The following is a 16,046-nucleotide window of genomic DNA, read 5'->3' as shown; positions in this document are numbered from 1 at the left end:
ATCAGACATGGAGGCAACTGAGATTCGTCCTTCGCCACCCGGATTGAGGTGAGTCACTATGTGGCGCATTGGGAATTAGGCATTTCAAATTGGGGCGAATTTTTTTTTTACCAATCTATTGCAAAGCGGACATTTCAAGTAGTGAATTTGATTTGTGTCTTTTCTTTGCTGCATTGCAATCTAATTGCTCCAACCCAGTTGGATTTCTACTTTCTAGTTGTTGTTGCCTTGATTCCCATAGGGTTCAAGTGTCCTGCCCATCACTGTCCACCTGCTGTTGGGTGACTGGTGGATTGCCTGGGAAATCCAGTAGGGACATAGGAGCTTCCTTTGCCCCCGTTTGCTCCCTCTCACGCCTGGTGTTTCCTCTGCTGCCTTAGAGGATACCGTCTGACCGCGGAATAGCTGGGCCTGTCGTTGACAGAGCCCCACCTTGCTGAGCAGAATGAATACGTCTCCTTGGAAGGCCTTGGTGAAGATAGCGTAGAGAAAAGGGTTGGCGCAGGAGTTCAGCGGGTAAAAGAGCACTAAAAGGATCTTGGAGTTGGATACAGTGATGAGCGGGTGGTCCAATGCAGCGGTCATGGCATACAATGATATTGGTGCCATGCAGAGGAAGTCCGTGAAGATGAGCACAGCCATCCGCTTGGCAATGTAGGTGTCTTTGCTGGTGGACTGATGGCTGGGATTGTGGACTGTGCAATAGATCTTGAAATAACAGGCACAGATGACTACAAAAGCCAGAATGTTGAGAACAAGTACAAAGAGGATGTAGATCTGGTCCACAAGTGTCTGGGTGTCCATGGGCAAACAAATGCTGACCTTCTGGTAGCTGCTCACCCCAACAAGAGGCATGAGGGCCAGTATTAGGCAGAAGATCCAGCCCACCAACATGATAACGGAGGCATGGGATAGGCGCAACTTACGGTCCAGCCGCATGGCAAAGTTGATTGCATACCAGCGCTCCAGAGTAATAGTGGTCAGTGTGTAGACCGATAACTCACTAGCAAACACGGAGAAGAACCCAGCGAGGTTGCATCCTGGACCTGTCTGCCAATTGATTGCATGATTGTAATATTCTGAACGTGTGTGCAGGTCCACGGAAGCAATGAGCAGCAGGTAAATGCCCATGCACAGGTCAGCAAAGGCCAGGTGGCACATTAAAAACCGTGAGACAGACAGTTTGTAGTGGCTGGTTAGCAGCACCAACAGTACAATCAGGTTTCCCAACACAGCCAACAAGCTAACAAACCACACTGACACTCTCAGAAAGCTGAAACCCATGATGTCCTCGCAAGGGTTGAACTCGTCTGGGGCAGGAAAACAGGCCACCTCCTCTCCTTCCTCACATACAATATAGTCATAGCGACTGTCAAACTCATGGCTGGTGTCTTCCTGGGGGTTCTTCAGCGTCTCCCCGAAACCCACATCATCCTCTGGGTGCCCACCAGAGTAGGTGTGGTAATACAGGTTGCTATAAAAGTCCTGGTGGTCATAGGTGTCTCTGAAGAGAGTATCACCAGAGTTGATTCCAGGTTCCATGCTGCCAGGAATTTTCAAAGTACCCACAGAGCTCTTATGATGTTGATTATACTTGGCAGTCAAGTTACAAATTATGTCCTCCAAGTACCTGCCAATTAAAGAGAAAATTACATTATGCTTTCATGCTGAAAATTGCATTTTTAAAAGGTCCAAAAGCTAGGATCGACCTTAAATAAATTAAGCAACCAATTATGTGTCAACAGTTCACCAAGAATAAATTGCACCCGCTGATAGTGTTATTTATTTGCGCATGCTGTCTGCCTTGTTTTAGCATTAAAGGAATTATGCAAATCAGGTAATGTGATTTACAAAAATATGTGCTGAACACAATTTGCATAGCACTTGTGGAGGATGCATCAGACTACTGTAATCTGGCATATTTTGATGAGACAGCATTGCTCCACCACCATGATCCAGGCACCTGAATCAGCTCCTTAAACTGCTGAAAGTATGCTCAACTACACTGTATGCCCAATATACTGTGTGTAATATGATCTTTTTCTAATGATCTTTTTCATAATTTAATGAATTACTGATGCCATGATCAACAGAATATCACTTTAAAATAAAATACATTTTACTGCTTGCTTTCCACAGGTGGTAACAGCACCAGGCAAATAGCACAGGTTTTGTGAATAAGGTGCAATCTAAAAAATAAAAAAAAGATACTTGAGGCACCATTTGAGGTTCCTCAGCTGCCAGAGTGACAGAAACTTCTGGTGATCCTCCAGACTTTGTGCTAGAAAGAATGACAATGACTTAATTTAAATTCTAATGGCACAGTTGGCACTATTTCAGCACATTTAGTGCCTGATTTAATGGGATTGCAGAAGGTTAGCAAATAAGATGCAGGTTTTTGTGCTCAAAAATACGGTGTGCAAAAGGGGCACAACACAAATTAATTCACCCTATAGATCTTCACAGGTTTTAATCTAGTATTGTAATGAATCCTCAATCACAAACCCTCGTTTTTTCTTCAAGTTCTTGAATGCGCAGCAGTGGCTGGAGTAGGTCAGGTCTGCTGTTATCAGATGTCTGAAGGTCTTGATTGGTGGTAGTTTTTTTAATGCCCAGACGTTCCGAGCACAGAGTTCCCGAAGTGGCTCTAAGCCTCTGGTTGGGAGGGAGGTGATAGCTGATTCTGAAACATCACTAAAAAGACAGAAGAGGTTCAAAGAAAGGTTAAGCTGTTCTCCTTCAGGGTCCTCCAGTAAGAGTGGAGAATCTTTAGATTCCTTCCCCACTGATTTCAGCAAGGCCTTCATTTCACATGCTTTCACATGTTTCAATTTGCATTAACAAGTACTCTTTTAATCTGGAAATTAGAGGTCTCTACTGTTTAGTTAAAAAGGCGGGGGGCCCGAATGTGTGCATGGGAACACATGACAACTGCAGAGTACACAAGCATTTACAAATAAAAAAATATTTGTTTTTAAATCAAGCTCTGTCCCAGTTTAAAGGAATATGATATTAAAAAATTATCTCAGAGATACGACAACATCCCTTCTGCCATCTTTCACTCGTATGACCGACTTTTGTGGAACACAAAGATATTTTCATAGTTGTCCATTGTGTTTATAGCCATACAATATAGTCAGTGGGGTTCAAAACTTCCAAGCTTCTTAAAGGCAGCATAAAAGTAATCCATATGACTTCAGTGGTTTAATCCATCTCTTCTGAAGTGATCGGTTTGGGGTGAGAAACAGACCAAAATGTGACTCCTTATTCACTATGAATCTTGAATTCAGACTGTTCGGTGCATTAATGTGAGAAGCTTGTTTACTCTTCCTCACGCTTGAGGCATACACAAAAAAATCCCTTTATATAGATCACCTTTATGCTGCTTTTATAAAAGTATATTTGTTTTCCACAGAAGAAATAAAATGATGCAAGTTTGAGATGGCATAAGGGTCAGTAAATTATTTAAGAATTATCATTTTTGGATGAACTATACCTTTAACCCCTGCTTACATTGCTGTTTTACAGTAAAGAAACCAGTAAAGCAGTTTCAGTATCACCCTAAGTCAACAATTTCCTTCTAATGAATAAATCAGACTATTTACAGTGTATCTCTATATCAGTGTGTTTTTATTTTCTCTTAAAATCATCAACCTTCACAATAGAATCACCACACATTCCAAAAATCCATTATAATGTGAGCGTGTTGTTGTTGTTTTTAAACAGATGTTCCAAAGAGCCTATTGTGCAACATGAATATATATAAATAAAACACCCTTGCAGCCTTGAGATAGTTTATCGGTGACCTCATAGCGATGATTTCACACTGGACTGACTCTTGAGAGGGTAGCTCAGGGGCCACATTTTTAACTTATTAAAGTACTATGATTTCAGCTGGCAGATAAGATGTTACTATGTTCAGCATCCTGCATTGAGAGGACAGGGCATTTTAATGTTTACATGCAAACCTGTAAGTTGGTAACACCAACATATAGAGTAGGATAGTTTAATGAAGTCCTTTAAATCCAAAGCAAACCTGGTAATTCCAAACAACCCATTCTCATGTTGAACTCGCCCATACAGACATCTCAAATACGGCATATATTTAGGCATATATGTATTAATATCCCACTAGTGTTTGGGAAAAAATATGTTTTATATATATTTTTGTAGGATTTAAAAAAAAAAAATTATGCTACATTTTATATCAGTGAAACTATTATATGAACATATACTGTATTACAAATATGTGATTTACATTGCCATATATTCTGTATGGGCAGAGTAATTTATGAATTAACCAGATGTTAACCAGAGTTAAACAGAATCGTAAGACATTGTATGAGTTGGCGCTTATTAAAAAACTACTTTTATTCCCAGAGAGAAAATAAATATTCAAATGAATTAAAGTCTAACCCCTAATCCTAACCCCAAACCTAAACCACATTTGAATGAGATTTAAAACATATTGTGGCTGGGCGGAGGGCGGGGCCGGGTCGTGATCCTACACACCCGGTCCCATATTAGGCTAATTAAGCCTCCGAGAGGGATAAAGGTCGACTGCAGAGGATTGTGCGGGGGAGAGAGATCGTTAACGGACATGTCCGTCATATGTGTGTTTGTCTGTTAAAGTTTCAGTTTCTTATTAAACCATTATTTATATTGTCAAGCTGGTTCTCGCCTCCTCCTTTCCATTGATCCCTTTACACTGAAACTTTAACAGACAAACACACATGGCGGACATGTCCGTTAACGGACCGGATCACGACCCGGCCCCGCCCTCCGCCCTGCCACACATATCAAATGACTTTGGAGAGGACATTAAAGGGATAGTTCACCCAAAAATGAAAATTATCTTACCATTGTATTATTCTCTTTCTTCTGCAGAACACAAAGCTTTTTACAAGAATATTTCAGCTCTGTAGGTCTATACAATGCAAGTGAATGGTGACCAGGCCTTTGAAGCTCTAAAAAGCAGATCAAGTCAGCATAACCATAATCCATCAAACACCAGTGGTTAAATCAATGTCTTCTGAAGTGATCCAGTTGGTTTTGGGTGAGAACAGACCAAAATATAACTCCTTTTTCACTGTATATTGTGATAGCAGTCTCCTTGGCGATCATGATTTCTAACTCGATTACACTTCCTATAGCGCCATCTAGTGCTCTACGCCTGTGTCAAATACTAAGAAGTGTTAGCTTGAAATCATGATTATGCCTAGAGACTGCAATTGCATGATGTTCAGTGAAAAATGTGCTGAAATATTGGACCTACAGAGCTGAAATATTCTTAAAATCTTTGTATGTGTTCTGCAGAAGAATGTAAGTCAAACACATCTGGGATGGCATGAGGTTGAGTAAATGATGAGAGAATTTTTATTTTTGGGTGAACTATTCCTTTAAATATATCCCACGACTTACATGGGATATTTTTCTTCTACTTTATGGTACTTTTTGTATTTTTGGGGGGGTTTTACGGCCCCAGTTCTCATTCACTTATTGAAATATACAGTAAGTGTCAAAGTAACAAAATTCGCAATCCTAAAGGAAATAGCAGTGCTTGAAAGTTAGCAAAAGATAGAGGCTTTGGTTCTGTGTATATAAAACGGTGCTTTGCAGCTGTCATAATGCTTAACATAAGCACATATCTTGTTTCTGTCCACGAGAATCAATATAGTCACAATGTAAAGGGGGCTACACATATTTGCAAAGAAAAGACCAACTGCATTTCAGCATGCACTATTGTGATGACATCATCAAGGTTACATTTTCATTTCAGCTACATTTTGAATACATTTTTAAATTCTATTAACATAAATCAATGGAGATATTCGAAATTTAACTGATAATTTCCTAAAAATAATAAAGTTTAATGCACACTATGACTGAATTTATCTAGGGAGCAGAGTTTGAATGGAGTCTGCAGGTTAAAGATAAATTAATTGCAGAATATTGAGAAACGAAAGAGGAATGTTTCTATAGAGTGCTGCTTTGTAAGCAGTAAGCACTATTAATAAAAAATCAATAAAATAATAACTAAATAATAAAATAACACTATGATATTTTGTGGTAGCTTGACTAGCAATCTCTAAATGACCTTATTACAAACACTTACTGGACATTTAAAGTCATCTTGTTTTTACCCTCTACTGGAATCAAAATAACAAACCTTCTTAATTTGTCCTATTGTGTCCCCCAAAATAGAACCAAATCATAGGTGGAACAGGTGAAACGTTGTGAGCCCAGAGGAAACTACAGCACTGCAGACACTTAATCTCAAGTGCTTTCAGCAGAAACAAAAGCACTTACAGGAGCATTGGCCCGCTGCTGCTCCCAGCAAACATTCTCTCATCCAGAACTGTCAGTTGCTTATTTCTGTGCAGGTACCTGGAAAGAAAAAGCAAGCAAAATATCAATTTGGCCATGATAGTGAACAACATAATTACATGTCATCTCCATATAGTAAAATTAAAGTGATAGTCCACCCAAAATTGCAAAATCTGTCATCATTTACTCACCCTCATATTGTTCCAAACCTGCATGACTTTCTTTTTTCAAAGGAACACATAAGGAGATTAATTCAAAATAAAAGTCGAAATTAATTTTTGTTGTAATCAACATTATGCCACAAATGCTGTCGATTAAGCTTAACTTGTACTGAACCCAGATCATTCCTTTATGCACACGCAATTACTTCCTCATTTAAATGCAGGATATGAACGCTGCTGACGCAATGCGCCTCCGGAGGTCTAACAAGAGAAGGTAAACTTGAGCTGACGCAAAACTGTCTGATGAGAGATGAAGAGTCGGACAGTCCTAGGGAACGGGAAATTTTGGAATTTGAGTGATCCTGTTGAAAAGCTGACTGAGGCTAACATTCCGGCTAACAGCTGCTATTGTGCTCCACATAAGAAAGTCAGTCATGCAGGATTGGAATAACATGAGAGTGAAAAAATAATGATTGAATTTTCATATGGGGCGAACTATCTTTTGCAGTAGGTAAAAGGGATACAGTAATTTTTTAATTCACGTGTGCTAAGGAAAGCATCACTTTTAATATTGCTCATAATTGAGGTTACATATTTGAACAAAACATGTTCTTCTTCATAAACAGCTGTGCCACTAACAGCCACACCAGTGGTTTCTTAAAAAATTGTTTCACCACACTGGATGAACTCTACTCCACATTGCAACCGCCTAAAAAGCCTAGCTACTTCCCACTCCCACCTTCACAAGAGATTTTACAATCCTAGAATTTAATTTTAGCAGTCCAATATAAACACATGCAAAAACCGACATCAGCAACAGGCTGTGAGAGGATGAGGCGGACTTAATTAATTTCTCATATCCTTAGCAGAGAACTTTTGGGAGCTAATGTTAATGAGAGAGGACACAAGTTTCCAGATTTGCGAAACAGCAAAAATAAATAAAAAAGAAGTGTTGTTTTAATCAAGTATATGCTTTTGGAAGAAATAAAAGGCTTCCTGATTTGGAGCCCTTTCCTTTACTGATTTGTCCATATGAAGCAATTGAGAAAACAACGGCATGCTATCCAGGCTATAATAATGATCTTTAATTGTTAATGTGTGTCATAAGATTTGAGTGTCAAGAACTTTACACTGAGTCCAGCATTGTCCCGTTGAAAGCATGATGTTGGATTTTCTTAAAGCCGTTACTGTATAGCCTCCTGTTGGACAAAAAGCAAGAAATGGCAAAACAGTTATGTCTATGGTTACTTCTGGCAAGTAACACTTTCTGTTTATACAACACAGATATTAAAATAAATTTCTATGTGATTCACAAAGTTTTCTAGAAAGCTTTCATAAGTGTACCAGGAACTAGAACTTTTTGCGACAGGGCCACCAGGTGCCGCTCTTTCATTGACCGCAGAGAGCGAGTTGGGACATAGACCTGGAGAAGTGAAATGAAGTAAGAGGGTGCTTTTCAATTGGTTGTCCGACAGAGTCAAAGCCTTGAATTTGATGCGGGCAGCTACTGGCAGCCAGTGGAGTGAAATCAAGATTAGGGTGACGTGAGCTCTCTTTGGTTGATGAAGAGCAGAAGCGCTGCAGCATTCTGGATCATCTGCAGTGGCTTAATTGTTTTAGCTAGCAGACCGGCCAATAAAGTATTACAGTAGTCCAGTCTTGACATGACCAGAGCTTTGATCAGGAGCTGTGTAGCATATTCAGACAGAAAAGGTCTGATTTTCCTGATTTTGCAAAGTGCAAACCTGCAAGACCGGGCGGTTGTTGAGACGTTGGCAGTGAAGTTAAGCTGGTCATCTACCACCACTCTCAAGTTCTGGGCTGGCTTGGTTGGCATTAGCGAAGTTGAACCAAGATGAATAGAGAATAGGGAGGTTATTCACTAACTCTTATTTGAATGTAGCAAATCTGCATACCTTTTATGGGCATATTTACGCAACTGGATGATATGCATAATTAATTTAGTGAATCGGTCGCTAAACCAGCGCAAAGATCGTGCGCTAATAAATAGCGCATTTGCCGGGGCAATTTATTCTTTGTAAATTCCACCCCTCAGAATATCATTCAATCATTAGAAACCCCCAAAATATTTTTTTTAATAATGGTAATAGATAGTAAACCAACAACATAAACATCTGAGCACACATTATTTATTAAAGGGCCAAGTTGCTATGTTGCTTGGCAACCATAGACAGTGGACAGTTTGGCTAATTAACTAAATGGGTAGCTGATGTATAATGTGTCCATGGACTTTTGCTTTTTTTTTATCAAAATCAAGATTTTAAGTGAAAATGTATAGGAAAATATACATTATGCCACCCTTTATTTTATCACAATTTTTAACCCTCCTATTCTGTTAAAGAAGGCTGTTTAACAGTACAGAGATAACTTTTTTCTTTTTTTTAAATGTTACAATTTCTTCACTTCTTTTGAGATTTTATGTTTTTTAAGATCTTATTTACATATACATTTCTCGATTTTACCCTTCATTTGCAGATGCAAATAAGCACATTAATGAACCTTCCCTACAGTTAAAAACCCACAATTCTATACGCTGAAACGAAAAGAAAATAAGAGAATGTGTCCTGTATTGCACCACACACTATACACCATTTTATAATGTAAGCAGTGTGAGTAATATGTTAACACTGAAAATGCTGCAAAAAGAAGTGTCCTTTAAGTACCCGGAAGATGCACTTTTTCAACCATAAAAACAGAGTGTGGAATGTTGGACACTTCATGCACTCAGTGCGCACGGCTTGATGTTCATATCCATGTTTCATCCATGTTTCATCCATCTCAGAGTGGTTCACATGCATTGTGATGGCAAAGTGCTGCAGGTTCACCCATTCGAACACTTCCAAACATTTGATGCCATTTTATTATACAAATCTAAAAATGTGACACATCTCACACAGGAGATGACAGCGTTCAATGCAATTTGTAATGAGCAACATTGGAAACTGCCAAATACAGTTTGACACGGCAGTGCATTATAACATGCCGTCAAAATAAAAGCTCCAAGTGAAGGTGAAATATGAAAGAATATTGTATATTACTTTTAAAACAAATCATAAAACAAATCCTCAAAATAATGTAATTCAGTATCATATTATATTAATGAGCTTGACTGAACATAATAATTAATACTAATCTGGATTCCTAAATATAAGTTTATAAATTGCAGTTTTTGCACACTCTGTTAATTTACAAAAAGTATTTTCTAAAACTATAAGTAAGTAAATATTGTTTTTTATTGCTGTATTGGTGCATAGAAATTATATTAGTGGAGTGTCTATTGCCACCCCGATGTAAATGGCATCTGCCACACAGTGCAGCTATTTGCACCCCAATAGTCGGATGAAACCACAGAAATATACGACAAACCACCACCTTCTGTTTTCCTAAATTATTTCCTGTTTCCACTCTTAATAGTTATTTTTATCCTCCTTAAATTAATTGATAAAAGTGAATATAAAGGTTGATTTCATTGCAGTGATTTGGTTACAGTGAATGTCGAGGAGTGCAGAGAAGGGTTTGATCCGGTGGCGGGGTCTGTCGATCATACTCGTTCCCGCGGCTCGGCATCGCTTGTGTGTACTGTACATTGCATCACTGTAGTACTTATATTGCAGTTACCATGTTTTTTGGAATTAACAATAGTTATAATACAATTAACCATTTTGATAGTAGAGAAATATGATGGTAATATAGTAACCATGGTTATTTTTGTGGTTACTGTAAATGTACAAAAAATGCCACTGTGAAACTGTGATTGCGATAGTAAAACCAAGGTTATTTTTGCTAAGGTTAAGTTTAGGTTTAGGGGAAGGGGTTCATGTAGTGTGTCTGTGGGACTCTAATTAAACACAATAAACACACTGCAGTGATGCACATACTGTATGCTAGTATTTAAATATGGGTGGAAATAGTATCTGACACTATTTGCACAGGTGTGTAAATAGCATATATAATTATTTGCACTAGGGTGCAAATAGCATCTGCCTTATATTTAATATATTACAAATGTAATACTATTCTTCCTGTTCATTTAGTGGAAAAACTGTGGAAAACATGCATCCATTTAGATTTTTATTTCATGAAACATTTTGAATGTACTTGGTTACAATGGCTTTTAGAAATTATATTAAAATTATGATATAAAATGACTTCTCCCAGTTGTATGCCAAAAGGGGGCCCCAGGCAGGACAGTTGCTTAGGGCCCCAGAAATCATAACCAGAAATCATAACCCTGTCTGTATGTGTCTTTTTGTATTTTTTTTACATAAGAAAACATACCAGAGTCATTATACAGTGAAAGACAGAAATGAGGCACTTACACGGTCAGCATGTCATTGGTAATGCCGAGGAAAGCGTTAACTGGAATTTCAGCAATGTAGGGATTATCACTAATTTCTCTGCAGAAAGAGCAAAAAGGAATGAAGAAAAACACTTAATAAAACATCAACACACACGTATATAAATGGCAGAATCAGAATGCTCCTCACAGTAGAAAGAACGAGACATCAGACTGGATGTTGGTCAGGTCAGGAAAGATGGTGAGGGCCATGTTGAATAAGCCTCTGTACAAACACAACATCTCTCAGGTTAACATGTTTTTAAGGGACTTCCACATGACTCATATCACCGTTGTCGAACACTTTGACCTCTACAGAGAGAAGTGTAATCGCCATTGTTATCCCCAAAGTTGAACATATACATTTTCAACTTTGACTGTTGTTGCTGACCTTCCGAAGCATCTGCAAATGATTAACGGACAAATGCTAAAATATTCTAAAATCAAAACAAGACATTATCTGTAGCGCTTTTCATGTGGAGATCAAATGGGTGCTTGTCGCTTATGTTTAGCAGTTTGTTGACACCCCATTGCCTGAAATGGACCACCCACAGTATGTTTACTGAGCACCTGATACACATTGCACGCAAAACTGAAAAGTACTACAATCGCAAGCTCCAATCAGATTGTCCCATTACAATGCAACTTCTGGAAGTTGGAGTGCACAGGTTTTAGTTTTTCAGTCGAAGACAAGAATCGTGTTTAAACAGTACTGTGTTGAATATATGAGTGCTAGCGAGGAAGAACTAAGCATTGGAATAAACAGTTTTCCAGGAATTGGCAACATTTTCTCTAATTCTCAAGAAGATACTCTAAGGCATAATTTGGGGTTCCTCTGAGGCCACATGTGCACATTATCCAAACACCTTTTTAGAAGTTCTGCTTCTGGATATCTAGTTTGTTTGCAAAAATGATTTTTATTTTCAAATTCTAAATTAATTTGAAATAGATATATTTGTAGACAAAGGTCTCAGCTAACAAACCATGTAAGGGAACAGGTTTTTATAAAAACACTTTTTCTGAAAATTAACATTTTATTCACTTCATAACTAGCATTGTACATTTGTGTCAGCTCTGACAGACACACTAGAAAGCATGCTATTATATAACAAGGGTTATCAGTCTTTAATGATCTAATAATAGTGTTCAGTAAAGGAGTTAAGGGATCAAATACATTATATCCATTTTTTTCCTTCTGAAAATCCCTCTAAATTGACAGAATTTATAATTTTTCCATCTTAACCATGTGTTGTATATTGGAGACAAATTTGTCATTAATTTTTTTTTATTTAACTTACCAGACCACGTGTCCTACTGTTGCATCCACCATGAGCAGGAAGTGTGAAAATGGTCCTCAGAATTTTATCTGACCATGATATTGTCTAATTTATTCAGGTTATTATTAAAAAGTTGATGCAAAGTGAGGACACAGCTTTGACAGGCAGTTTTTTTTAAGGGAAAATATGATTTAAAGTTTACTTCATGAATTGTTTGTTACAGATCCCTACCATTAATTTGATATTATTATTATAGATATTATTATTTAGTAATTTGTTGCATTTTTAAACACTTTGTTTGGCATTAAATTAACTGTTAATATTCAATGATATAATCCTGACCCTGTGCGGCATGCAAAAACAAAACAAAACAAACTATGATTGGCTGCTTCAATTGTCAGTCAGATGGTCTCTTCCTGTCTAAGTGGGCGGTTCTTGGCGAAAATAAGATGCAATATAGACCAGGATTTATGCCAAAGTATATATGTCGTATAAAATGACAGTTTGCGGAAAAGACAAATGAGAATATATGGACAGTGTTTTACTCACAAATACTGTAAATTAGGGAGATTCTTAAAAGCCTCTGGATGGATGAATGTCAGATTTCTTGTGTTCCTTATTTCTCTGAAAAATATAGAGAGAAAGAATTGTAAGATCTCATTGTAAATACTCTATAATACATGCACTGAAATGTCTTTTTAAAATGTGAGATCAGTAAGCGTAGTATGCAACACTTTGTGCTTCACAAAAAATCTATGTATCTCTACATAGCAGTTTTTGAACTCTTTAATGGAAGAGCTGGATATACACTTGAATGCTATGGAATTATTTTCACATTACTTTCATACCATTTGAAAACATTCATTGTTTTTTTTATGGCACAAGTTAATAAATATGTATTTTCAAAAAGCAAATTTTTCCACTGTAAATATCCCATTGTCAATGGTGGGCCTGGGCTCACCCAAATTAGACCCAGGTTTCCCAGATTCTTTTCATCAAATAGTTTGTGTCCAGGAGTGTTGGTTATTCATGTTTTTGAGATGTTATAGACATTACAGCTGATTTTCTATAAAGCTGAATTAATAATTCTTATTCAAAGTAATGGACAGCATCATCCAATCACTGCCAACCATGTTAAAATCAAATTATACATGATAAAATTCTGAATCCATATACTGATTATCATTGTCCCATCTCTGCCAAATATGTTGAGAAGTCCATACATCATCTGCAGCCTGAGGGTCGCGCAGAGGTACTGTAAGAGGGGCACGGAAGACTGGCCCATTCCCAAATCTCTTTCACTTTCACACATTCAACAACAACACTGACAATGAACACAAGAAACAATGTGCACAAATTATTTTCCTTTGCCTTTTCTCCTGCCTTGTTTAAACTTTTGCCTGGCACCACAGCGAATCCTGCTTTCGCAGCTCTCAAAAGCGTTCATGGTGTCCGGTGCGCTCGCAACGCTTCCGATAACAAGTCGTTCTGGTATGCGCGCCAGTTTCAAATGGGTGAAGAGGTGAATTAACTCTTACATTTCGGTCTGTTCCTCTCACAACACTATCATATGGCTTCAGAAGAATTTAGGTCTAAGGCATGAGCACTTTTAAGTGTTTTTATGTTTGCTTTTGGAGCTTGGACAGCCACAATCTTGTGTTTCATGGATGAAAAAAGTCATACTGGTTTGAACAACGAGGGTGAATAAATGATGGCAGAAAGGTCAGTTTTTATTTCAATGGTATTTAAAGTTTGTCCGTATCATTAATCAAGTTTACATTTTTTGTACAGAGGTCCTGACCACAGCTGAAACTGTGCATAGAGGGCACTGTCACAAGATACTAATATTTGAATATTGGCTATGGTGTTTGAGCGCCGCCTGTTTTGGCATGAAACTGACTGCTATAAAAACAGGTGCACAGACACCATTTCCTCATTTCACCTACCCGTTTTACTGAGGCCAGAGCCAGCAGTAGTATGGTCTTAATGGAGCATGCAAAAATCAACAGGGGGGCCCTGTAAACAGCAAGAACCCAGTAAACTGCCCCATACATGAAATTCTAATATTTGTTCAAGAGCGATTAGATGCAGGACTCACCCCATCAACACTCAAAGTGTATGTGGCAACTATATCTGCGTATCACACACATGAAACCAGCATCTCTATAGGCAAGCATGATTTAATCATAAAGTTCTTTAAAGGAGCAAGACGATTAAACCACCTCGGCCGGCTACAGTCCCAACTTGGGACTTAACTTTAGTCCTAAAAGCTCTCGCAGGTCCCCCATCGAGCCTTTGGACACTGTTGATTTGTGCATGCTCCATTAAGACCACACTACTGCTGGCTCTAGCCTCAGTAAAACGGGTAGGTGAAATGCATGCATTATCAATCGGCAATTCATGTCGAGTTTGGCCCCGGTCTTTCAAGAGTTACTGTCAAACGTAGGAAAGGCTATGTACCCAAGATCCTGACCACACCCTTCAAAGCACAGGTGGTTTACCTTCTGAACTTCTTCCCTCCTCCATTTAATTCAGATGAGGAACAATCATTGCATTAGTTATGCCCTGTGTGGGCGCTGCACGCATACGTTGAGTGCACCCATCAGTTCAGACTGTCTGATCAGCTCTTTATATACTATGGAGGACACACAAAAGGAATGTCTGTCTCTAAGCAAACAGTTTAGAGCACTTGCACTCACGCAAACCGGCTGGCTCGAGTGCACCCTCAAACTCCTCTTCCATCAGGGGCTGAGCGCGGATCTGCAATCAGAGCTGGCATGTCGCGATGAGGGGATCTCTTTGGACCAGTTCATTTCGCTGGCGATCCGCGTCGACAACCTCATCCGCTCCCGACGACCAGCTAGGTGGCTCCCGCAGCCCGCTCCGGCACCCCAGCGCCAAGTGACCCTGGAACCCATGCAGCTAGACAGCACCCACCTCACTCCGGAGGAGAGAGAACGCCGTCTCGCCAACCGCCTCTGCCTCTACTGTGGCCTGGCCGGACACATCCGCTCCAACTGCACTCTGTTTAGAGCACTTGCTATTCATTGGCCATATAAATATATACTTATGCCCTTCCCTTTAAGAATGGGCTCCCCGTCTTTACACAACCACCTGTATTCAGGCTGTTATAATTACCATAAATTCACAAGCACTTTCATTATAAATAAACTCCCTTCCCGACTGGATTCATAAGGAGTTAATTATACTATTTGACAGAGATGGGACCAAGTCACACATGTGCAAGTCTCAAGTAAGTCTCAAGTCTTAACCTTCAAGTCTCAAGTAAGTCCCAAGTATTTTTTTCTTGGGCAAGTCAAGTCAAGTCAAGTCACAGGCTATGTCAAGTCAAGTCCAAGTCAAGTCACAGGCTATGTCAAGTCAAGTCCAAGTCAAGTCACCTTATTATTGTAATTTTACCTGCAGAATCTGATCATAATAAAGTGAAAAGACAAGATATAAGTAACTGTCAGTAAATTACAATACTCATGTTCAGTAAAATACATCATGGAATCAAACAAAATTGTAACTTCATAAAATTATTTATTTTTCACTTCTGCCAACAGTGTTTGAAATGTTTGAAATTTTCAACATTGAGTCCATAAAACAAATAACAGCTTAACATCCAACAGACTCCTCTCTGAACACCTCCCTCTCTCTCTCTCTCAAACACAGTTACATACATTAAACTTTGTTACATTTCTCCTCTCTCTCTCACACACACTCTCTCTCTCACACACTCTCTCTCTCTACACACACACACACACACACACACACACACACACACACACACCCACACTCACTCTCACTCTCACACACACTCTCTCTCCCACACTCCCACACCCACACTCACTCACTCACTCTCGCGCTCACACACACACACTCTCGCGCTCTCACACTCACACTCACTCACTCACTCACTCA

The 16,046-nt window shown here is 38.9% G+C and overlaps 1 protein-coding gene across 1 annotated transcript in view; it reads right to left on the bottom strand.

Annotated features, from left to right (window-relative positions):
• Positions 1 to 244: 244 nt before the first annotated feature.
• Positions 245 to 16,046, bottom strand: part of LOC127623643 (thyrotropin receptor-like) — a 74,292-nt gene continuing 58,490 nt past the window's right edge. Inside the window, 8 exon segments of the mRNA XM_052098060.1 lie at positions 245 to 375; positions 378 to 1,630; positions 2,506 to 2,694; positions 6,310 to 6,387; positions 7,619 to 7,687; positions 10,829 to 10,906; positions 10,997 to 11,071; positions 12,672 to 12,746. Of these exon segments, the coding sequence (XP_051954020.1) occupies positions 245 to 375; positions 378 to 1,630; positions 2,506 to 2,694; positions 6,310 to 6,387; positions 7,619 to 7,687; positions 10,829 to 10,906; positions 10,997 to 11,071; positions 12,672 to 12,746 (1,948 nt within the window).

The sequence above is a fragment of the Xyrauchen texanus genome, chromosome 30, assembly GCF_025860055.1.
Source record: "Xyrauchen texanus isolate HMW12.3.18 chromosome 30, RBS_HiC_50CHRs, whole genome shotgun sequence".
NCBI classification, from domain to species: domain Eukaryota; kingdom Metazoa; phylum Chordata; class Actinopteri; order Cypriniformes; family Catostomidae; genus Xyrauchen; species Xyrauchen texanus.
Note: the sequence above shows the minus strand (reverse complement) of the source record. Positions and strands in the feature narration are given on the sequence as shown.